The sequence below is a fragment of the Pituophis catenifer genome, unplaced genomic scaffold (genome assembly GCF_029215685.1).
Source record: "Pituophis catenifer annectens isolate HBS135680 unplaced genomic scaffold, rPitCat1.0.hap2 SCAF_5, whole genome shotgun sequence".
Classification (NCBI taxonomy): domain Eukaryota; kingdom Metazoa; phylum Chordata; class Lepidosauria; order Squamata; family Colubridae; genus Pituophis; species Pituophis catenifer.
In genome coordinates, this window is record NW_027256885.1 from 48,148,578 (window position 1) to 48,173,548 (window position 24,971).

The 24,971-nt window shown below is 44.8% G+C and overlaps 1 protein-coding gene across 7 annotated transcripts in view; it reads right to left on the bottom strand.

The window, feature by feature from the left end:
- LOC139317547 (catenin beta-1) overlaps window positions 1-24,971 on the bottom strand; it is a 75,317-nt gene that overhangs the window by 6,380 nt on the left and 43,966 nt on the right. For 6 of the 7 annotated variants that reach the window (XM_070944638.1, XM_070944639.1, XM_070944633.1 and 3 more), the window contains exons 2-10: window positions 10,691-10,749; window positions 9,662-9,889; window positions 9,330-9,583; window positions 8,934-9,172; window positions 8,274-8,475; window positions 5,174-5,318; window positions 4,380-4,483; window positions 554-892; window positions 185-343 (exon numbers count right to left, since the gene is read on the bottom strand). In XM_070944638.1, coding sequence (XP_070800739.1) covers window positions 185-343; window positions 554-892; window positions 4,380-4,483; window positions 5,174-5,318; window positions 8,274-8,475; window positions 8,934-9,172; window positions 9,330-9,583; window positions 9,662-9,889; window positions 10,691-10,703 — 1,683 coding nt within the window. In that variant the 5' untranslated portion in view covers window positions 10,704-10,749. The remainder of the gene's footprint in view (window positions 1-184; window positions 344-553; window positions 893-4,379; window positions 4,484-5,173; window positions 5,319-8,273; window positions 8,476-8,933; window positions 9,173-9,329; window positions 9,584-9,661; window positions 9,890-10,690; window positions 10,750-24,971) is intronic. The other variant, XM_070944640.1, reaches the window with a different exon arrangement.

The following is a 24,971-nucleotide window of genomic DNA, read 5'->3' on the forward strand; positions in this document are numbered from 1 at the left end:
GTCAAACAGTTGTTGAACAAGTGGTTGTTAAACAAGGACCACCTGTATTTGCTACAACAGCCAGGAATTAGATTTGCACTTTAACTTGATTTAGTGTTTTAAGTGAAACATTTCATTTCGTTTTCATTCTAACTTGAATCCCTGCAACAATAATTAATGCCATTCGGCATAAAGAACTACATACCACAAATTGCTGCTGTGTACCACCCATCGAAGTACGTCGTTGGGTATCTTGATGTGCTCTAACTAGCAGTTGCACTAGTCTTGGTATTGCACCTTGTTCACGCAATGGAGCATGATTTGCTGGACAGAGAGCAAGATTGCGGATCAAGCCAACAGTAGCCTGCAAATGTATGGAACATAATTAGAAAAGGTAATGACATGCTGCAAAATATTCTGGAATTTAGCTTTACAACTCAAGCCTTTGAAAATAATTTTAATTCATTGCATCCTTGTAATAGATTTCTTAGAGGTCAGCTAGATTTTGCTCACTTCATCCTCTCTATCTCAAACCCAAGACTATAGTGGTAATGTGGTTACCTAATCACCTCACCTTTATAAGAGGCCAGTGGGATGGTGGATGCAAGAGTTTAACCACCACTGGTAGACCATAATGAAGACGCACTGCATTTTGGGCCATTTCAGCTTCTTGATGCCGACTGGTGAGGTGGCGGAGGGCACAGATAGCTGGCTCAGTGATGTCTTCCCTGTCACCAGCACGGAGAACTGTGCGCACAAGAGCCTCAATTCCACCAACTTGGCACACCATCATTTTATTCTTGTAATTATTGCAAGTAAGATTAGAAAGGATGCCAGCAGCACAGGTCACAACATTGATATCATCTGATACCAAAAGCTGCACAAGTGTTCCTAGAAGACCTTCCATGCCTTCCTGTAAGAAGAGGTGCATTTAACATCAGGCTTTCTGTGAGAAATAGTAACCCTGGAATACCATATCCACCTCACCCCAGATCCATTTGTATTGCATTGGGGATTTTGGTTAAGACACCCTCACTTATGGGCTCTATCAACAAGGTAGGTTTTTTCAGGAAGGACAGACACTGGCGGCAGGTTGGGGGGATGTGCAGCCCACAGTACATTGAGCACACAGCATGAAAAATATTTTCCTTTGCTATATTTCCAGTCTGAATTAGACTGGGTCCCTACAGGAGAGCCCTTTTAAGGATTATGTATTACTAGAAAAGCAATTAACTTACTAAATGCTAAAGCTGTTGCACATAAAAAAAACAGAGGAGCTCTGATCAACTATCACAGTACAGCCACAGCTGTACTGTTGTCTGTGGACATCCCCACTAAATGCAAGCACAGGATAAACTGAGCCTGGTTTGTTCTCAGTCTTTTAAGTGGCCACAAGGGGTCTAGGACTTTTAGTCTCTGACTTTTCATTCTCCTTGGGCGATTCTCCCCCACTTATCTCCTCAGCTGGCACGCCTCCAGTCATTTGCCGTGGGGAATGGGCCACCAGCCTCTTCGTCCCACACCCTTCGACACGGCCCATTCGCAGAAAGAGGGTTCACCCTGGGTGTTCCGCCCTCTGTGACAGTTAGCCCTGAACCAATTGGCTAGAGGGGGTGTAATAGAAATCCAGCCAAAGGAGAGAGGTGTAAAAGAATTTGCCAAAATGCCTTCCTTCCTTCCTTCCTCCCTCCCTCTCTCTCTCTCTCCTCCCCCCCAACCAATACAGGGACACTGTTACTGAGTGGGCTAAAAGCCTTCCTTCCTCCCTCCCTCCCTTCAACCAGTTAGTTAACCAATTCTGGAAGGGTCCAATAGAAGAGAATCTCTTTCTTTCTTTCTTTCTTTCTTTCTTTCTTTCTTTCTTTCTTTCTTTCTTTCTTTCTTTCTTTCTTTCTTTCTTTCTTTCTTTCCTTCCTTCCTTCCTTCCTTCCTTCCTTTCCTTCTCTCCCTCCCTCCCTCTACCCACCGTAACAGCATAACATGGCAACTAGCCATGTTTGAGGCTCCTCTAGAGGGGTGGAGCTTAGCGAAGGTTTTGTGTGTGTGTGTGTCTCTGTGAAAAAGGAAAGGAAGGCAGGTACAGAGATAAAAGGCCATTTCACTCGATCACACTCCAGAGAGCAGTTGGTTCCTCTTCTGGAGTCCAGGCTATTTGGGGGGGGGGGGGGAAAGGGGGAATAAAATAAATTCTTTTACACCTCTCTCCTTTCGCTGGATTTAAATCCTAGCATTGAATTTAGTGAGACTTACTTCTGAGTAAACCAACTGTTCCTCCCTGTATTGGGTGGGAGCGAGAGAGAGGGAGGAAGGAAGGAAGGCAGGCATTTTGGCAAATTCTTTTACACTCTCTCCTTTGGCTGAATTTCTATTACGCCCCCTCTAGCCAATTGGTTCGAGGCTAACTGTCACAGAGGGCGGAACACCCAGGACGAACCCTCTTTCTGCGAATGGGCCCTGTCGAAGGGTGTGGGACGAAGAGGCTGGTGGCCCATTCCCCACGGCAAATGACTGGAGGCGTGCCAGCTGAGTAGATAAGTGGGGGGAGAATCGCCCAAGGAGAATGAAAAGTCAGAGACTAAAAGTCCCATTCCGGCCACAAGCTACTAGCAAAAGTGATCACAGCATTTGATCAGCATTTGATCAGAGCAAGGAGGCATCGAGAAATGTTTCCCCTTTTGCATTTGAGCATCAAGGGGGGACAGGAAAGGAGAAAGGGAAAGAGGAAAGACAGAAACAAGAGGGGAAGAGAGCAAGGAAGGAAAAAGAAGGAAATGTTCTGACCTAGGCTCCCTTAAACACCAGGAAGCAGAGTCTTGATGCCCAGCAAAACCTCTTTTATTTACACAACTGAATTACTTTCATTCACAGTCAGCAAGGTTTGTCCAAACAGTTTTTCAAAGGAATAGTTATCACACACCTTATCTCGCTTGGCAAGCTGCCACGTAACTTGTTTCCAAATGAGGCAAAAGGCAAAACTTGGCACAGAGTCTCTCAAAGTCATGGAATGAACAAGAGCCTTGGTAGTACAGGGGTTTAAGGCACCGTTATTAAGCTTATTAAGACCAGCTGCCTGCAATTACTGCAGGGTTCGAATCTCGCCAAGGCTCAAGGTTGACTCAGCCTTCCATCCTTTCTAAGGTAGGTGAAATGAGGACCCAGTTGTGGGGGCAATAAGCTGACTTTGTATAAATATATACAAAAGGATGAAGGCTATTGCTGAGCACATTGTAAGCCGCCCTGAGTCTTCGGAGAAGGGCGGCATATAAATCAAATTAAAAAAAAAAAAAATTGTTTCCTGCAAAAGCCCACTCCCTGTTCGCTCTTTTGTTTCCTATGGGAGGGGCCAATCACCTCCAAGGTGTGGCTTTACTCCCAAGTCAACACTGCTTTCTGAGTTGTTCTCGTCTTCTGGCAGCTCTGTGCATGTGCACACTGGGAACAGGCTCCAGCTGTTCCTCTGCCTCGCTGCTGTCAAGCTCCCTCTCTGCCTCCGATGCAGAGCCCTCGTCCGAGCTTTCCCCAGCCCCCAGGACTGGCCCAAGTTCCTCCCCAACCTCCTCACTGTCCGACTCTGCTGCCAGCTCTGCTGGCCGCCGGCGGACCACAACAGGAAAGGGGAAGGAAGAAGAAAGAAGGAAGAGGGAAGGAAGGAAGGAAATTTTAATGAGAGGGAGGGAGGGTCTGAGGAAAAGTCCTGCCTTAGCACTTGGCCATCAGCAGCCCTGCTGCCCTTTCGCCATCCCCTTGTCCCCTCTTCCTGACCTCTCCTGGTGGTCTCCCATACTACCGCTGATGATGCTTTGGTTACAAAGCCGGCTCTCCTCACATGGAGAGGGAGTGGGCCTCCCTCTGACCCACACACTTTGCCCTCCCGCACACACCATGAGCAACCTGGCCAAGGAGAGCAAGCACAGCAGCAGCGGCCTCGAGGAGCAGGTAAGCGCAGCTGGGTGGTCCTTGGGGAAGGCTAGGCTGGGCTGGGCACTTGGCCTCCACTGCCCAGGGCTCCAGGCATATTGCACTTTCTGGGAGTCCTCCACGTAACCTGAGAGGGATGGCAAGGCTCCTCTGGTGCACAAGGGTTTGGTGCTCGCCCTGGTCTCGCCTTCCTCTGCTGGAAACAATGGATCCCCTCAGCCCGACGCAACGTTGAGCTGGCCACACCCACCCGGCTCCCCGAGGTCAACAAGCCTGATGTGGCCCTCAATGAAATCGAGTTTGACACCCCTGCCCTATGACCTATCCACTATTTCAAATGATTTTTTTAAAAAAATCCTAATTTCAGTTTTGAGCAATGCCAGGGTAACAGTATCAGTATCAACTCAATATAATAAAAATAATTTTCTAACAGACCAGTTATTAGTGGAATATTAATAATTTTTCAAGTTCTCTCTCCTTACCTGCTTAGTTGCAGCATCTGAGAGATTTCTTAGAGTCCAGAGACAATTCTGAACAAGACGTTGGCTCGGATCGGTAAGATGGAGTCCCAAAGCTTGCATTCCACCTAAAGATCAGTTAGAATTTACTTTCATTTATCTTTATCTCAGCTTCTCATTATGGAGAAAACAATGTGCTTATAACTGCAAGGACAGTTATTTTTATCCCTGTAGACTGGTTTCAAGTAGCTATAATGAAACTAAAGTATACCAGCTATACAATACACAGGGAATCATGTACAATTCTAAGTCTCAGATCTAATTTGATTCACAATTCCCTATGTATACATGCAGTAAATCCTCAACGTAAGATATGTACTTCTAACTGTAACACATTCCATGTTTGACAAAGTGCCAAGGCCATTAATGGGACCATGGTACACAGTAGTTACGATATAGAGTGATGTATTATGGGACCTAATCTATCCAAAAGCCCAAGTGTTTGGGGTAGATCAAAATTGCTAAAAATGTTAAAAACAAAAACTGCAATAGTAACACCAGAAACCTATTATAAACATTTTAACAGCCCTTACTAACATTTCCACTTTTGCCATCAATAGTTTTTGGTTTACCTAGCTTTCAACACTTTTGTCAAAAATAATACCTCTTGTTATTGATGTATTCCATCCAGTTTAGAATATCTTATATAGATGTTCATTTTATTACCTCCCCCCCCCACCTCAAAGGAAATTTAAGTATTTTTGGCCTGAATGCAAAACAGAAGCAGTCCTTGATTCCATGAAAAATGAAGCACTTACCAGCTTCAACAATTGCTGGTTTGTTACTAGAGCAGACTGATAGCACTTTCAGCACTCTACTTGTGGTCCACAATAATTTCTCATAAGTATAAGTCCTCATTATGTTTACTAGAGCCTGGGGTCCACCACTTGCCAAAATAATTAGCTGCCAAACAAAGAAGTAATTAGTAATTAGAGTGACAATAGGCTAATCAGGATAGTTTTTAAAGATGGAATTGTAATCTCTTCAGTCTGACATTATTGTGTCATGCTGTCAGCTCATTTGTACATACAAAATTAGAAAACCACATTTTCTCCTGGAATGTCAGAAGAGTAGTATATAAGGAGACCATCTAAGGGTTGACAATGGAGCTCCCCAGGCTTATGGTCCAGGGGGACTTCAATCTGATTTGGCCTCGGAAGCAGCCTGGGAGTTCATGGCTGTCATGGGCCTATTCCAGATAATCTCTGGCCCGATACACATTGGATATGATGTTCATGTCAGTGTAATGGCAACATGATCTGGTGGGGGATCAGTTGTTATCCCCACTGTTATGGTCAGATGATGCCCTGGTGTCCTCAAGATTCTCTTATGCCTCCCCCCTTCCACAGGGAGGCCGGGCCCATTAGACTGGTCTGCCCCCAGTGACTGATAGACCCTTATGGGTTCCAGAGAGAAGTGGGGACTTTGCTGCACGATCCTGCCGAATCTCTGGTTACATCCTAGAACCTAAGGGTGGCTGAGGATTTGGACAGGATGCCTGTGTGGCCTCTCTTGACCCATCGCTCCCAACACTCCCCATGGTTCATGGAAGAGCTGTGGGTTCTGAAAAGGGCAGACACACCTAGAGAAGCGGTGGAGGAAAATGGGGGATGAATCTGACTGAACACAACTTAGAGCCACAATTAAAGCCTACCTCATGGCTGAAAGAGCAGCAAAACACCATTATCTTTGCTCTTATTGTGTTTGCAGAAAAACACCTGATGGCTCTGTTCAAGCTCAGGTGATCACCTTAAGGGCCATGCAGAGGAATTTGTAGATCACCTGATGGACAAAGTTGCTTGGCTTCATTCCCAGTTAGAAGCCATGTGTGGTGCAGGTCCATTAGAGATACCTAGGGAAAGGTGTTACCCCGGTTATCTGGGAACAGTTCAAGCCTGTTACACATGATGAAGTGGACAGGGTCCTAGATGCTGTCACAGTGCAACCACATGTCAATTAATTCCCTGTCCCTACTGGCTGGTGACAGCTTTTAGGATGGTGACTACCAGGTGGGTTCAGGCAGTGATAAATTATTCACTGCAGGAGGGGATGTTTCCAGGACCTCTTAAGGAAGCCCTGGTTCATCCCCTCCTCAAAAAAACATCTCTCAATCCCATCGGTTTAGACAATTTTCATCCAATCTCTCAGGTGGTTGCATGGCAGCTTCAGAGGGTCCTGCATGAAATGGATTATCTGGATGACCCCTTCCAGTCAGATTTCAGTCTCTGTTATGGAACAGAAACAGCACTGGTTGCACTTCTCAATGATCTCTAGCAACAGCAGGATGGGGGTGGTACATCAGTTCTTGCTCTCCTTGACCTCTCAGTGACCTTCAATACCATTAACCATGGTATCCTTTTGGATCAGCTGTGGGATTTGGAGCTGTGTGGCACAGTCTTGCACTGGTTTGGCTCCTTGGAGTGAGAGGTCCAGTCCACAGCCGCTCCTTTGTGCTGTACTCTGTCCATTCCTTTTTAACATCTGCATGAAGCTACTGAGTGAGATCATCCACCACCACAGGATGAGGTATCACCAATATGCTGATGATACACTAGTTCACATCTCCATCCCCAGAGACCCAAGTGATGCTGATGCTGCCCTCTTGTGATGTCTGGAGGCTGTGGGGGTCTGGATGGGGACAACAGGTTTCGGCTGAACCCTGTTAAGACCAAGTGGCTTTGGGTGCATGGAGCTTTGGGATCCATGACTTTAACATCTTTTGTTCTGGATGGGGTTGCATTGCCCCAGACAGATCCTGTGCGCAACTTGGGGTTCTCCTGGACTTGTGACTACTGCTCGAAGAGCAGGTGGCAGTCATGGCTAGGAGAGCCTTTGTGCAACTTCGTGTTGTGTGCCCGTTGCATCCTTTCCTGGATTGCAAGTTTCTCTGCTCAGTCACTCAAGCCCTGTTCATTTCATGCTTGGACTACTGCAATGTGCTCTACATGGGGCTACCCTTGAAGAGTATCTGGAAGCTACAGCTGGTGTAGAATGCAGCTGCAAGGACAGTTTTTGAGGCCCCTAAGGTGGCCCATGTTATATCACTGTTCCATGAGCTGCACTGGTTGACAGTTTTCTTGCAGGCCCAATTCAAAGTATTGGTTATCACCTTTAAAGCCCTTCATGGCATGGGTCCAGGTTATCTGAGGAAACATGTCACCCCAATGGGATTGGCCCACCCCACTTGTGCTGGCTGAAGGGGCATGGTGCAAACGCTGTTGGTCAAGGAATTTAGTTGGCAGGATCCAAGAGAAGAGCCTTTTCTGCCATGGCTCCCACCCTCTGGAGCATCATGCTTCCCCCCGCCCCCCAAGGTAAGATCTGCACTTCATCTTTTTGGCCTTCTGAAAGGGCCTGAAGACCTGACTCTTCCAACTGGTCTGGGGCCCCAAAGGGGGCATGTCATTCTGGAGGTAGTTAATCCTGTGCACATCTTGCTCCCTTCCTCTCCATCTTTGTCGATTTTAATTCAACTTTAATGTTTCTATTATTTTAGTGTTTTATACTGGTGTTTTTATTGATTGATTGTAAGCCGCCTACAGTCACCTTGGCAAGATGGGCAGCTTAATATGAAGTCAGACAACGGCCAAACTCCCAATATTGAGAATACCGATGACAATAACTCTTCAGACCAATGGTTTTCTAATCCTACCTAGTATATTGTGTATGTATGAACCTGGGATTATCTGCATGTGTTTTACTACTGACCTACCAACCCTCATGGACTATTCCTGAGTCCAAATAATATACACAAAAGCAGAAAACAAGGTTAGCTTACTAACATTTTACATGTGTCCCACTAAGGTTAATTGCCCAACTTACTATTTGTTCACTGCATAATAACATTTCAAGCATTACCTTGCTTTCTTGATTACCATATGCAAGAATCTGAAGACAATCTGTTGTAATGGCCAGAAACTTAACATTTGTCTTGTTGAGCAAGGCAACCATTTTTTGTAGACCTCCAGCTAGACGGACAGCCATTTTGGCACCTTCCTGATGCAACAGAAGATTGTGCAGAGTAGTAATAGCATAGAAAAGTACAGAATCCACTGGAGAACTATAAAGAAAAGCTCAAATTAACAAATATCCTGTCCAAGACCAACAAATACTACATATTTTATTCTTCACATTTTAGAACCACCCATCTCTCACACAAAGGGACTCTGACTACAATAAAATATTAAAAATGTAAAGAAGTATATAAAATTCAAGAGACGCAAGTGATGTTAAAAGTTAGTTAAAAGGTGGGGAGACCGTTTTCAGGGTGCTAACCAGCCCCATGGCTGTGCCCCAAGCAAGGCCGCAAAGCCATGTTTTCACCCCTTTCCGGAAGGCCAGAAGAGTGGGGGCCCGCCACACCTCTGGGGAGAGAGAGTTCCATAGGGCGGGGGCAATGGCAAGGAAGGCTCTCTTCCTGGACTCTGCCAGTCAAATTCTTTGGCTGATAGGGTCCGCAACATACCTTCTTGCCTGACCAGGTGGGACATAGATACATCAAATCAATTATTTACATACCCAAGCATTTTAACCAGAGCAGGAATACCTCCTGACTTGAAGATTGCCAGCAAGCCTTCACGATGATGAGACAGGTTATGTAGTGTACCTGCAGTACAACGGGCTGTTTCTACATCATCTGTATTCTGCATAGTACGCACAATGGCAGAAACCATTTGAGGAGAACGCATGATAGCATGACGAGAGGCTTCTTTTTTGGACAACTGATGGACCATAATTGATGCCTTGTTCACCACAACCTAATTAATGCATTGAAATTCAACATTTTCAAAATCCAAATCTAAGACCACTAAGTGAGATGGTATGAATAGACACATTTTTATGTGATCAGGAGACTCTCAATCTTATGCCTCTTAGAGATCACAGTAAATGTAAGCTGAATTAACATGCACATACCTGGTCCTCATCATTTAACAATTTGGTCAATTCTGGGATGGCACGAGTTGCAAGCTCTGCATCATCTTGGTAGTTTATCAAATTAACCACAGCATGTTTTAACATCTGGGAAGGTTCAGCAAGTCGTTGTACATTTGTTGGATGCACAGCATCAAACTGTGTTGATGGGATTTGCATGCCTTCATCCAATGTTTCAGGGAACATGGCCGCACGCACTCTCTGTGCTCGGGTCATAGCATATTGTCCCTCAATATCTGGAATAGGAGTAAGCACTTTTTCATCTAACTGATATACAGTTGGAGTGATTAATACAATCACAGTATTCTACTTACCAGCAACCTGTTCCTGAGTGAAAGACTGAGAGAATCCCTGTTCCCATTCGTATAGAACGTGGGTGGTATCAACTTCTTCCTCTTCTGGGGTTCCCTTGCCACTCAGAGAGGGAGCTGTTGTTGTGGTACCAGAGTGGATACCGGAATCCAGGTATGACTGTTGCTGCCAGTGACTGACAGCTGCTTTTCTATCGCACTCAATTGCCATATCCAACTCCATTAAATCAGCTGTTGGCAATAGAGCGGTTAAAAAGAAGCTTGCTAAGATAACAGACAATATTTGGCAAAATTTTATTCGAGATTTAATTTTGAGACACATATTGCATGCTAGATATATAAATTTTCTTTTACAATCTAGTGAAAAGGGTCTTCTGTAGCTTAACAGAAGTGTAACATATTGCCTTAAAAACTTTTGTGATAAATTATGGAATTTCCTTTCAGGGTACAGAAGGGGGATACACTGCACTAGGTTTTTTGAGGTGATGGCTAAAGGGATGAAAACAAAGTCAATGGGAAGATGGGGGACGTGGGCTAGTGGGATACATTGTGCTGTGAATTGTACAGGGGAGGAGGTGGTGATCAACATCAGTCTTTGCCCTGTTTGCCCCATCCAGATATTATTTTGTTCAAAATAAGGAACACAAGAGTTCCTGATTTCAGTTCTGCTAAAGCATGGCTTATCTGAACTAATTTGGCATAACCTGTGGAACTTTATGGTATATTTCAGAGCCAAGACATTTTTTCCGATTTCATGCACATAGCTATGCTTTACTCATTTTTTAATGATTTGCTTTAAAATTCCACTCAATTTTAACTTGTGGCAAATGTCTGAACATCTCTGCAACTGTACAGAGCAGACCATAATTCTTCTTTTTAACATTAAACATTCAAATCAAGTTATGTTAAAACTAAATTTTAGATTTATTTTCTTAGATACATTTAATACTATTTTTAAGAGTAGAAAATTGGCTACTTTCAATATTGATCACAATTTAAACTTCACATGAACTTGATTATACCAATCCATACCTTGAGTTGCCATGTTTCTTGGTGTACTCCCAGAACTGTGGTCTGCTACACTTCAGACCCTAAAGCAGAAAGACAGAAATGTAATTAAGACAACTTAGATTTAGTTTTAAAAGATTTTAAAACTAAATCTAAATCTCTTTGTGATCATAAAACCAGATAAACATTTACTAAAAAGAACAGCATAATTTATTTAGATGAAGATTTCTTAATCTTTCTGTGCCAAAAATCCCTTTAAGAATCAGGTGAAACCCATGGACGCCTTTAAGGAAAAATGTATGTAAGTGCATAAAATAAAACATAGATTATTTTAAAGGAAACAACTGTATTCAAATACAGATACCAAAATATTAAAAATTAATTCAAATAATTTTAGATAGTGAGATATATTGAAGTTAACAATTAGTTTTGGAATCTAGAGATTCCACATTTATTATTGAAACCTAAATTTTAGTCAGGTTAGTAAAAATAAAATTGTAATTTTTTTCCTATCCAAGTCCCCAACCCTACTGAAATTTATGGACTTCAGGTTAAGAATCCAATTTAGAGGCTACCAGATAAACAATGCTAGTAGCTGGGACAAAGTTAACAGCCATTTGGGGAGTTGCCTCTCTAGAGATCTCATATAGAAGCAGCGGACCTTGGCTGGCTGCTGTATTTAAAACTGTTCCTCAAGGTAAGTTTATTTTGCTTCCTTTCAAAGGAAACCAAACCCAAATACATGCTGCATCACAAAACAGCTTATTGCTCAGAGAAATGGGATAAGGGCAATATAGGTATCAGCAGCAGGGCTATGTTTCCTTTATAAGTGACAGACCAACCAAAAGAACTCCTGGTTCAAAAAAGTTGATGCTGGAAGTGTCAGAACTGCAGTTAAAAAAACTACTTCAACAGTTGGTAACGATCAGAAAACAAATAGAAGAAATAGCCCATCAAAGAATAGAAATGAGGCCAGAAACCTTTCTACTAGGCATAATAAATGGACAATATGAAAAGGAAATAAAATACTTAATCATTCATATAACAACAGCAGCACGAATAATTTTTGCACAAAATTGGAAGAGTAGTGACATACCAACGGAAGATAGAGTAATTAGCAAAATCATGGAATGTGCAGAAATGGTCAGACTCACAAAGAAATTACAAAATAGAGAGGAGCACGATTACTATCTAGTATGGGAAAAGTGGTACACCTGGTTGGAAGATAGAAAAGGGAAAAAAGATTAGGAAGTAAGTGGAGTGACCTAATACAGAAATAGGAACATAAACTACGAATACAGGTTAACAATGAACCACAAAGATAGACATAAGAGAAAGACCAAACAATGAGGAGTCAAAAGCACAAATAAGAACACAGTACAGTTGCGATAAACTTGATATATATTTGAATTTTTGTTTATATGTTTACATGTTTTGTATGTTTTGTTGTTATTTGTTTTGTTTAGTTTAGTTTGTATTTTTAAATAAAAAATAAAAAAAAACTACTTCAACAGTAATGTTTGGTGTAGTGGTTAAGTTTGGTATAGAGGTTAAGGTTCTGGCCTACAAACCAGAAGACTATGAGTTCTAGTCCCGCTTTAGGCATGAAAGCCAGCTGGGTGACTTTAGGCCACTTTCTCTCTCAGCCCAACTTGCCTCACAGGGTTGCTGTTGTGGGGAAAACAGGAGGAAGGAGTATTATGCATGTTTGCTGCCTTGAATTATTATTAAGTAATAAAGGTAGGATAAAAATCTAATAAATATAGAAGAGCTGATTTTAACAAACTTACAGAGAGCTTGGGAAGGATTCCATGGATTAAAATCTTAAAAGGGAAAACAACTCAAGAAGCTTGGGAAAGTCTGATTTCTAATATATTTTCCACTATATCTCCCTCTAATATTTAACTATCTTCCAGCTTATTCTATTTGATTAATTCTCAGCTTGATCCCCTCCAAAACACCAACTATTTAGTTGATTTCAGAATAGTTCCTCAATCTCCTCCAACTCTCCTATTTTTTGACTGTTTCCAGCATTTTATGGGCTGATTTCCAGCATAGTCTCCTCCTTAACTCCCTCCATTGTTTGGCTGATTACCAGCATAGTCTCCTCCAACTCTCCTCCTATTTGTTTGGCTGTTTCCAGCATTTTGAATTAATTTCCAACGTATTTCCACCGAGTCTCAAACTCTTATCTAGTTGGTATCCATTCCACACATTTTAACTATAATATAATTATCTGTTTTATATCATTTTTCCATCCTGCTCTTTCAATTTAAATCTCAGTATATTTCATAATGGTCATCATTTCCAACTTGTATTACCTTAATTCAAGACTAATCACTAGCATCTGTGTATCTTGTATTTTGTTCAATCAATCCTTATTCATCAGTTTAACATTTGTTTGCAAATTAAAATTAAAACATATTACATCAAACAGTACATTTTCTTAAAATTTTCCTGCCTCAAAATATATTATTATTTTTATCCCCTTGATATCATCCACTATTTTAATAGCCACCTCTTATTTTCTATTTTATTATTTCACAACCCTTCCTGTTTTTATCCAAAAATCATATATACCTAGGCTTTTAAACTTTATCATATATACATAGGCTTTTAAACTTTACATTTCAGTTAGTCACATTTAAATTTATCCACTTTAATTCTTCCTTTTCTTCCTTTTCCTCTCTGTCCAAAGTGCTCTATTTCAAGGTTCATCAGTTCAAAGTAAAGAATTTCTGTATGTCCCTTTAAACCTTTTAAAATGTCTGTTCCAAGCGTAGTGCATCAGCTTCCTGTCTTTGTTAACTACGCCACACCTAGTTTTGTCAGTCTCCATTGTTAACATCCAAAATGTTCTTTCTTCTTTCTTAAAATCATCTGGGACAGAGTAGGAATCTCCAAAATCCTTATATCCAATATTAATTTCAAGTAATCCAAGGTAAAAAGCCAATTAACATGTTTCTTTTCCACCCAGAAAGGGAAATCTCTTCAATCCACTTCCCTGCTTAATCATTGCAAACTCCATGGCTATTTTGTAGCTATCCATCTGTCTATCTTCATTAGCTTCATTTTCTTTTAGACGCATTAATTCTCAAGAATATCCATTTCTCCTCTCCACTCCAGTTAAAGGCACAGTCAAATATGCCTTTGTGAGAAATCTGTGTAATATGTAAACTGGGAGGAAAAAAAAACTAAGGTAAAGTGATTTGAAGATAAGGGTCAAAGGATTAAAATTAGATAAAATGTTGTTTTATAAAATATAATAAAAATGGAGTGGTATTGAATTGAAACTAAGAATAAATGGTGATAAAATTGTAAGGTAAACACTTAACAAGAGGTTAGAATATTGTAAAAATTATTTTGATATGACTTGTATAAAATATAAGGTAAAGAAGAATAAAGATATGTTTAGAATTGTTATGCAGATGTAAAAATGAGTGAAAGTGAATTTGAAACTAATTTTGGATAGATATAATGGATTTATATAGATGAAAATGTTAAATTTGAGGTAAAATTGGTTTTTTCTTAAGTTTTGAATTTCTTTTTTATCTTCTGTTTTTTCTTTTTTTGTTTATTTATAAAAGATGTAATGGAAATCGTGAATTGAGCTTGTGAAAGGAATGTAAGCTTGGTAACCATCTATGACCAGATCGAGATTTTTGCTCTTGAAAGTTATGTTTTTATGTTTAAATTTGAAAAAATAAATAAAAAATATTTACAAAAAAAAAAGCAGCTTGGGAAAGTCTGAAAAATATGATTATAAAAGCCCAGTCCAACTCAATATCACTGAAAAAGGAAAACAAGAGATCCAAGAAGAAACCAGCATGGTTCCACAAAGATCTCTGATAAACTGAAAGACAAAAAGGACAAGTACAAAAAATGGAAAGAGAGACACATAACTAAGCCAGAATATCAGCAGATAGCACAAATCTGCAAAGATGAAGTCAGAAAAGTAAAGGCTCAAAGTGAACAAAGACTTGCAACAAAAGTAAAAGATAATAAAAAAAGTTTAACATATTAATAACAAGAAAACAGTCAAGGAAACAGTCCACTAAAGAGAGAAGATGGCAAGGAAATAACAGGCAGTAGAGAGAAAGCAGAGCTGCTTAACTCATTCTTTGCCTGTCTTCACGCAAAAAGAAACTATAGCCCAACCTACCAAAAACATAACTGTAAAAGACAGACTAGAAATAAAAATTAAAATAAGCAAAAAAATAGTAAGAGAACACCTGTCTGATCTTGACGAATATAAATCACCAGGACCTGATGGATTACATCCCAGAGTTCTGAAAGAGCTGGCAGATGTTATCTCAGAATCATTGTGCCATAACTTTCAAAATCCTGGAGCATAGGGGAAGTACCAGAGGATTGGAAAAGAGCTGATGTGGTTCCCATCTTCAAAAAAGGAAGAAAAAAAAAGACCCAGGAAACTGCAGACCAATCAGCCTAACATCAATACCTGGGAAGATACTGGAAAAGATAATCAAAAAACAGATCTGCAAACATCTAGAAACAAATAAAGTTATAACTAGAAGCCAGCATGGGTTTGTTAAAAACAGATCATGCCAAACCAATCTTATTTTCATTCTTTGACAAAGTGACTAAATTAGTAGACCAGTGAAATGCTGTGGACATAATATACTGACTTCAGCAAGGCATTCGACAAAGTAGACCACAACCTACTTCTTGGCAAGCTAGAAAAATGGACGTTGTCTTACCTGAACGTCCCTTCTCGGCGTGCTGCTGGAGAATCCAAATGTTGGGTTGTTCCTCAGCTTGATTGCCAGACTGGGTGAATGTTTCTTTAAGAAACTTCCTTGGCCACTCCTCCTTCGCTTGGCTGAGCTCCAGTTTATTCACGAAGACAAACAGAAGACGGTGCTGCCAAAACAAACAAAGAAGAGAAACAAACCACCCGGAATCACAGAACGCAGCCGAAGGGGTGGGTTGGATTCTCCAGCAGCGCGCCGAGAAGGGACGTTCAGGTAAGACAACATCCGTTCTCCAGCGCACTGCTTGGAGAATCCAAATGTTGGGATATACCCAAGCTAGTCAGATGACGTGAGGGCGGCTGCGTTATCCCTGGAGGGGAAAGCCAGAACTGACTGCAACACACGCCGACCAAAGGATGCCTCAGCCGAGGCAAAGGAGTCTATTTTGTAGTGTCTAACAAAAGGTGTCAAAGAAGTCCACATTGCAGCCCTACAGATGTCCAAGATGGATGCCTGGGTAGCCCAAGCAGCTGAAGTGGCTGCACTTCGGGTGGAATGTGGTAAGATTCTACCCGGCAGAGGTTTCTTCGGGGTGTGATACGCCGTCGCGATGCAGGCTTTAATCCAACGACCAATCATGGACGATGAGACTTTCTTGCCCAATGTAGATGGATTGAAGGACAGAAATAAGGCTTCAGACCTATGGAAGGATGATGTCCGCTTAATATACCGACGTAGGGCCCTCCTAACGTCCAAGGTATGCCATTGTTGTTCGAGATTATGGACAGGATCTGGACAAAAGTCAGGTAGAATCAGTTCCTGGGCCCAGTGGTACGGAGAGTTTACCTTGGGCAGGAAAGAGGGATCCGTTCGGAGCACCACCTTGTTAGGGTGAAAGATGCAAAGGTTGGCCTGCACTGACAATGCCGCTAGTTCAGAGACCCTTCTTGCCGAGGTAATCGCCACAAGAAAGGCGACCTTGAGTGTCAGAAACCGAAGGGAAATCGAAGCCAGAGGCTCAAACGGAGGTGACATTAGAGCGGTAAGGACCAACGCAAGGTCCCACGTTGGATACTGGTGAATAGTAGCGGGCCAGAGATTGGATGCCCCTCTCAAGAAGGTCCATATACGGGGATGATGAGTCAAAGGTCGATCGTTGACCACAGTTAAGACAGTGCTAAGGGCTGCCACTTGATGCCTCAGGGTGTTAGGAGCAAGTCCCCAGTCCAAACCTGTTTTTCCTGCAAAAATACGAGAACATCAGAGGTAGACGCAGTGGTAGGGTCCCGATGAGACTTGGAACACCAGGAACAAAACGAGCGCCAGGTGGCATCGTAGATATGATTTGTGGAAGGGCGTCTGGCGGATTGCATAGTGTGGCTCACGCTCACCGGGATGTTGTTCTTCCTCAGACGAATCCTCTCAAACGCCAGACGGTCAACTGCAACCATTGCGGGTCTGGGTGCAGTATGACCCCCTGGCTGAGAGATATCTTGTCGTTGGGGATGTGCCAGGGGCGCTCCACCGACAGGCTCAAGAGGTCCGCGTACCAGGGCCGACGCAGCCAATTGGGAGCGACTAGGATGAGATCCGCCTTCTCCGCCAGCATCTTGCGAATCACTCGTGGGATAAGCGGCAGAGGGGGGAAAAGCGTAAAGTAGCCCCGGGGGCCACACGCTTCGAAGTGCGTCGCAACCTTCTGCTCCGGGACAGGGGAATCGAGAGAAGAAGCGGGGCAGCTGAGCATTCAGCGGGTGAGCAAAGAGGTCGACAGTTGGGAGACCGAACCTCCTCGACAGGTCCCGGAACAATGACGGATGGAGGCGCCACTCCACCTGATCTATTTGGGTCCAGCTGAGCCAGTCCACCTGGATGTTGTCTGTGCCGGATATGTGTTCCGCCGTCAGTGACAGAACATGCTTCTCCGCCCAATTCAGCATCCTTGTCGCCTCGTCCAGCAGGGTCCTTGAACGAGTTCCGCCTTCCCTGTTCACGTGGGCCTTCGTTGTTGTATTGTCCGTAAGGACCAGCACGTGACGCCCCCTCACAGATGATTGGAAATGGCGCAGGGCGAGATGGACTGCCCGCAACTCTAACCAGTTTATGTCGTGCTGTAAGTCCCGCGCGGACCGGTGGCCCAGAGCGATGGACGACCGCAGGTGCGCACCCCAGCCGAACTTGCTCGCATCCGTCGTGATGGTGATCCGGATGGGTTCCTGGAAATAACATCCGTTCCGTATGGCCGGAGATATCCACCACCTCAGAGACAAGCATACTGCCGCTGGGAGGACAACCTTGGTGTTCAAGCTTGCCCGGTGAGACCTCTGATAAGGCAGAAGGTACCACTGAAGAGGACGACTGTGGAGACGGGACCACGGGACTATTGCAATGCAAGAGATTAGTTTGCTGAGCAACTGGGACAACGTGATCAGGGGAACGTCTCTGAGCGATAATACCTGAGTCACCAAAGATCTTATGCTTCGAATCCTGTCGGGAGACAGGAACACATGGCCGGTAACCGAGTCTATGACAGCTCCAAGGTGGAGAATGCGAGTGGTGGGCAGGAGCTGACTCTTGTCTAGGTTCAGGGAAAACCAGTGTTGTCACAAGAGACGAGATACTGTTCTTAGGTCGACCACAGCTTGATCCCGTGTGGCAGACAGAATGATGATGTCGTCCAGATAGCACATAACTCTGATTGGGATCTGCCATACGGAGGCAGCCACTGTCGCTAGCAGCTTCGTAAAGGTCCGAGGGGCGGACGAGAGGCCAAATGGCATGGCCCGATATTGGAAGTGTCAGTTTGAGTAGGCAAACCGAAGGAAGCATTGATGGGAAGGACGAATCGGGACATGCAGGTAAGCCTCCTTGAGGTCGATTGACGTCATAAAATCCCCCCGTCGGATGCCCTGCAGAATCGACTTGAGCGACTGCATTTTGAAGTGGTGATACCTGACAAATTTGTTTAGGGACTTTAGGTCTAAGATCCCCCTCCAGCCCCCGGAAGACTTTGGCATGAGAAAGAGGTGCGAGTAAAACCTGGAGCCCCGTAGTTCCACCGGTATAGGTTCGATAGCGCAGATGTCGAGCAGATGTTGAACCTCTGCGTCCATCAATTCTCTTCTCCGGATTGCCTGACACTGGACAGGGAATGAAATGGTTCGGAGGGCTGGAGAGGAAGTCCAATGTGAGGCCGAACCTCACCGTTTGGAGGACCCAGGCATCTGTCGTGGAGGAAACCCACTGGGGCAAGAAGTGGAGTAGACGACCACCAATGGGTAGATCTGCGTGGTAGTCACTTGCCCCGTCGGAAAGATCAGCTGGCGGATCCACGGAACTGTCGCCTGGCGTTGGGCTGACCTCTGCCCCGATCCTGGTAGGCAGGCCTGTCGGCGGACCGATCGATGCCCTGGGAGTAGTGTCTAGGAAAATAGGACCCGCTGAGTCCAGACTCAGTCCAAAAGGGCTGCCTCTGGTTATAAGGAGCAAATCTCCTATCCTGTCGTCTGAAGAAGGATGGCATAATTTTATGTTTATTCTTATCCTCCACTAGTATAGGGTCCAAAGCCTCTCCAAAGAGAAAGGAACCCTTGTAGGGAGCAGATGCAAGCTTCCACTTTGATTTGAGATCGGCCCTCCAATGACGTAGCCAAAGAAGGCGTCAAGAAGTGACGATAGAGACAAGGGCCCGTGAAGCAAACTTGGCCGCATTCAAAGATGCGTCTGCTGAATATTCAGTGGCTGCCACTATTTTATTAATGTCCTGATGGAGCCTGCAGTCGTCAGGTGGCAAGCACTCCTGCAGTTGGCATAGCCAAATAAGAGATGCGCAAGCAAAGAAGGACGTAGATGTTGCAGCCCTGATGGCCCAGGCTGCCGCCTGATGTGTCTTACGGAAAGACAGTTCAGCCTTCCTGTCCTCGGTCCTGAGACCGTCAAGCACATCATTGGAGATGACGGAAGATGTCAATTGAGCCACCGAGGCATCTACAGTAGACAGCTGGATGAGATTTTGTAAAGTAGGGTCTGAACAATACAACTTTTTATCTAAAGCATTCAGAGCAGAGATGTAAGTCAGTTGGGACCATGATTTTTGGACCACCTCCGTGAACAGTTCAGGACACGGAATAAAGTCCTGTTCCGGCTTGTGCATCTGAAACAAGTCGTCATGGGGATGAGGATCAGCCTGTTGAGATGACTGCGTGCTCGACACGCCCATATTTGTGGTAAGCTTCGCCTTGTGGAGCAAGGATTTGAACATAGAAGGACGGAAGAGGCCCGTGAAGGAAGGCCTCTCAGGAACAAGGTCCTCGTCCTCAGACAATTCTATCTCTTCAGGATCCTCCTCATCCCACACGGAGTCATCGGCAAGAAAAGAGTCCGCCTGATATGAATAGCCCCGATGCTGGTCGCCATACGACTGAGACAGTGGTGGATGCACAGCTGTCATGGGAAGACCATGAAGACCCTGGTGAGGGGCTGATGTCAAGATCCTCGAGATCGTCTGAGATACTAAGTCCTGAATATCTCGAGAAAGCGCTGGCTGAAGGCCTTCAACAGGACGGAGACCAGCAGCGGTCGGGGTGAAAGTAGCCTCTGGAACGGAACGTACCCGATGATGAGTAGCATGCACACTGGGTCCTGAGGAAGCAGGCAGAAAGGCGGACTCACGTAGGATTTCAACTTCAGATGAACAATGGGAGGCCGCAGGAGGGTCCTGAGACGCTAGAGGCGGCTTGTCAGGAGACATCTGGCGGTTAGAAGACTGAGCTCTTTGTTGAGCAAGAAGATATTGTTTCTCAAAGGCTTTACGTCTTTTTTCCTCAGCCTTGTCAGCTGTTGCAGAGCGCGTGGTGGGATGAGGGCTGGCAGAATGTGCTCTAATATTTTGAGGGTTGGAAGCCTTGGCAGGAGCCTTGGAGCGTTTCTTGGCCTCAGGTGGACTATAGGAGTGTTTGAGGTTGGAAGACAGATCAGACTCTGCCATCTGGACAAGTTAATTATAGGTAAGTGAAGAAATAGTTGAATAGTAATAATTAACAATGAATTTAATTTTTTTTTTAAACAGGAAACAGCAACGACGAAGGAAGGCAAATAGTCCACAGGACCTAACAGTCAGATGAGACGTGAAGTCAGTCCAGGCAAGTACAGCCCACAAGCAGCAATGAATAGTGGCCAAACAGGTGTCAGAACACCTCAGCAAGCCGCTTCGTACAGTCTCCTCACCAACACATCAATCACAGGCAGGAAAATAAGCCGCCCTGAGTCTCCGGAAAAGGGCAGCATATAAATCAAATAAAAAAAAAAAAAATGCAACGCGATTTGTAATTGCGCTATCTGCAGCCGTGAGTATGATCTGTGAGGAAAATGGGCGGTGAAGATGGACAAAATGGCGCGCGGCTCGTATTTTGCCGCCCAGTGCCTCTGCAGAGAGAGGGAGCCAAATTTGAAAGACGCGCTAGGCTGGAACAGCCCGATCGGTGCAGCGAAGCTCTCAATGAAGGAGTTTGCTGTTTATTATGAGGCAGGGACTCCTGGCTGCCAGAAGTTCGGAGGAGCGGTGTGGAAGGCAGAGGTGGTTCAGCCGGCGATCCGGAGACCAACGCACCTGCCGGCGGCAAACACAATCACTCGGAGATGCCTTAAAAGGTATAGCTCTGAGGACACTTAGAAAGTGACGGACGGGAGCCCGCCTGGAGACCCAGGGGCAACTCACCCACCGCCAGCAGTCCCAGTAATTAGCGATGTATCCGACGAACAGCTGATTCCACTTGAAATAACAAATCCACACCGCTCGAAGAAAAAGTTTTAGAAAAACAGCAGAAGTGTTTGGAAAATCCAAAGAAGGTTAATTCTTCAGCCTGATTTGCCAGAGCCAAGGAAAAAACCAGTCTCTCACTCGACTGAGTGAATAAACTGGAGCTCAGCCAAGCGAAGGAGGAGTGGCCAAGGAAGTTTCTTAAAGAAACATTCACCCAGTCTGGCAATCAAGCTGAGGAACAACCCAACATTTGGATTCTCCAAGCAGCGCGCTGGAGAATGTGGGATAGACAGCAACACCACCAGATGGATTTCTTTTTTTTTTAACGTTTATTTTGAAAACATTAAAAACAAGACACAAACACACAACATTTATATACATATCACTTTTCCCTACAGCTACTTCGAAGTGATCCTTTCTTACTATTTACATCTATTCACACATATTTTAACTTTATCTTATTCAACAATTTATTTTCCATCATTCTTTCTTTCGTCTAGATTGTACTTTGATCTTCAACATTTTTTCTCCCCTCCTTTATTCCTCTTTCTCATTTTTCCTATTCTCCAACCATTCATACCACTTACACCACACTTTGTAATATTCTGTATCCTTTTTCTCCTTGATTTCTTTTGTTAATTTGTCCATCTCTGCGCACTCTTAAGATTTTCCTAATTAAATCTTCTTCTGATGGTAAATTTTCCTTCTTCCAATTTTGCGCATAGACTATGCGGGCTGCTGTCAGTATATGTAATATTAAATAATATATTTCCTTAGTATAGTTTTCTATGGAAATCCCTAGTAGAAACTGCTCAGGTTCTCCCTTTATTGAATTCTGAATTATTTCCTCTATCCACTTTTTAACTTTCGCCCAGAATTTCTTCGCCACTGGGCAGGTCCACCAGAGATGATAATAAGTTCCATAGTTATTCTTACATTTCCAACATTTTGGTGAATTACTAGAGAACATTTTCGCTATTCTAGCTGGTGGAAAGTGCCATCTATGAAACATTTTCATCTGGTTTTCCTTGTATGCCGTTGATATTGTCAATTTCATATTTGTTCTCCACATCTTTTCCCACTTCTCTAATTCTATTACATGATTGAAATTCCTTGCCCATTTAATCATAGTATCTTTCACTATTTCCTCTTCCATTTTATGCCGTAATAAAAATTTATAAATTTTACTAATTAATTTTTGTTCCCTCCCATATATAATTTTATCCAGTTCATTTTGCTCCAATTGTACCTGATCTATTTTTGTATCTTCTAAGTATTCTGATCTTATTTGTAAGTACATCCACCATTCAACTTCCCTATTCAAATCCTGTTCCAATTGTTTTGTTTTTAATTTTCCCAAATCATTTAATATATCCCTGTATCTAATCGGACGTTGTCTTACCTGAACGTCCATTTTCTGGGCGTGGCGGCTGCACTCCATAGCTGGGTTCTTCCTTCAGAGTCTGTCAACAACTGAGTGGAAATTTATGCAGGGAACTCCCTCTCTCCATGCTCCAGACACACCCATCTGTCCCACAATCCTCAGTCTTGAACGAAGATGCAACAACAACTGTAAGTCGGAGCGCCCAACCACGGCAGACAGCCCAAACAAGGAGAAAAACAAGGGAGGGAATGGAGTGCAGCCGCCGCGCCCAGAAAATGGACGTTCAGGTAAGACAACATCCGTTTTCCAGTGCGCAGCGGCTGCACTCCATAGCTGGGATATACCCAAGCTTAAACCCCCGGGGCGGGAGGCTGACTGCCCCCCAATGCTGGCTCCGACAGGACACTTTGCAAAACTCGTCGCCCAAAAGAGGCTTCTGCTGAGTTGAAAGAATCTATCCAATAATGTGTAATAAAGAGGGACAAAGATGTCCAGGTGGCAGCTCGACAGATGTCCGACACCGACGCCTGTGTCGCCCAGGCCGCGGACGTTGCTGTACTGTGGGTTGAGTGCGGTAGAATCCTGCCTGGAAGTGGCCTAGCGTGTTGTTCATACACAGAAGCAATACAGGCCTTGATCCACCGGCCCACCGTGGTAGACGACACCTTTTGTCCCATGGACACCGGATGGAACAAGACCAAAAGGGCCTCTGTCTTCCTAAATGATGAGGTGCGCCGCATATAACACCGCAGGGCACGGCAGACATCCAAGGTGTGCCAAAGAACTTCGCGGTCATGGCGAGGTGATGGGCAGAAGTCTGGCAGGACGATTTCTTGAGCCCGATGAAAGGCCGAGTTCACCTTCGGGATGAACACCGGGTCCAGCCTGAGCACCACTGTATAAGCCCGAAACTGGCACAAATCCTTCCGCACCGATAAAGCTGAGAGTTCCGAAACCCTCCTTGCCAACGTAATGGCTAGGAGGAAAGTCAGTTTGAAGGAGAGAAATTTGAGAGAAACGGATCCTAGGGGCTCAAAGGGCAGCTTGGTAAGTGATTGAAGTACCAGGGGGAGATCCCAAGAGGGATACCGATGGACCGTGGGAGGTCGTAGATTGGTCGCTCCGTGTAGCAGCCCCCGCACCCAGGGATGATGTGACAATGACTGGTATGGAGGACAGGAGACCATTGTAGCGAGCGCCGCAACCTGCCGTTTCAAGGTCTCTATCGAAGCCCGCCTGAAGAAAGTCAAGGATATCTTGAACAACCGCAGAAGTGGGATCCACATGGTGGGCCGCACACCAAACGCAGAACGCCCTCCAGGCGGCCTCATAGATTCGCGTCGTCGAAGGCCGCCTCGACGCCTGGATGAGCCCAATAACCTTGTTCGACAGCCGATTCCTCCGCAAGATGACCCGCTCAAATGCCAGACGGCCAACTGGAGCCACTGGGGCTCGGGATGACAGATGGTCCCCTGGCACAGAGCAATTCGACGAGGAGGGATCACCCAAGGGCTCTCGACGGAGAACTCGACGAGATCTGTGAACCACTGACGTCTTGGCCAATTTGGGGCAACCAGTAACAGGTCCGCCTGGACAGCGATCATCTTGTGAAGTACCTGCTGTATGAGTGGGATCGGTGGAAACGCGTACAACAGGCCGGGCGGCCACCGACACCTCAACGCATCCGTGCCTTCCGCGAGAGGACTCGGATACCGGGTGACGTACCGGGGAAGCTGAGCGTTTGCGGGACTTGCAAAAAGATCAATGACCAGTGTCCCGAATCTGGTCGATATCGCTCGAAACAGCTGGGGATGAAGTTGCCACTCGGCCGGGTCGATCATCTCGTGGCTGAGCCAGTCCACCCGGACGTTGGCCTCCCCAGAGATATGGTCAGCACGTATCAACAGAAGATGACGCTCTGCCCAGCTGAACAGCCTCTCCGATTCCAGCATCAGTGAGCGGGACCTCGTGCCCCCTTCCCGATTCACATGCGCCTTGGCCGTCGTGTGGTCCGTAAGGACCAGAATGTGCCCCCCCTGCTCCGAGTGATGGAAGTGAAGAAGAGCTAGCTGAATCGCTCGAAGCTCCAGGAAGTTGATACTCTTGAGCTTCTCGGACGACAACCATCGGCCCTGAGCCACCTGGTCTGCCAAGTGAGCCCCCCATCCGTGAAGACTTGCGTCGGTGGTCAAGATCAGACGGTTGACCTCCAGAAACTGGCAACCCTTCATAATTGCCTCGGAGTGCCACCACCGAAGGGAGAGATGAACCTGTGGGGGCATCACGATTTTTGTCAAGCTGGCGGAGCCCCGCTGCTGAAAGGGAAGGAGGAGCCACTGCAACGGCCGTGAGTGCCTCCGCGCCCAAGGAACAACTCTGTAACAAGAGACAAGCTTCCCGAAGAGCTGAGATAAGAGTCAGGAGGGAAGATGATCTCTGCCCCAG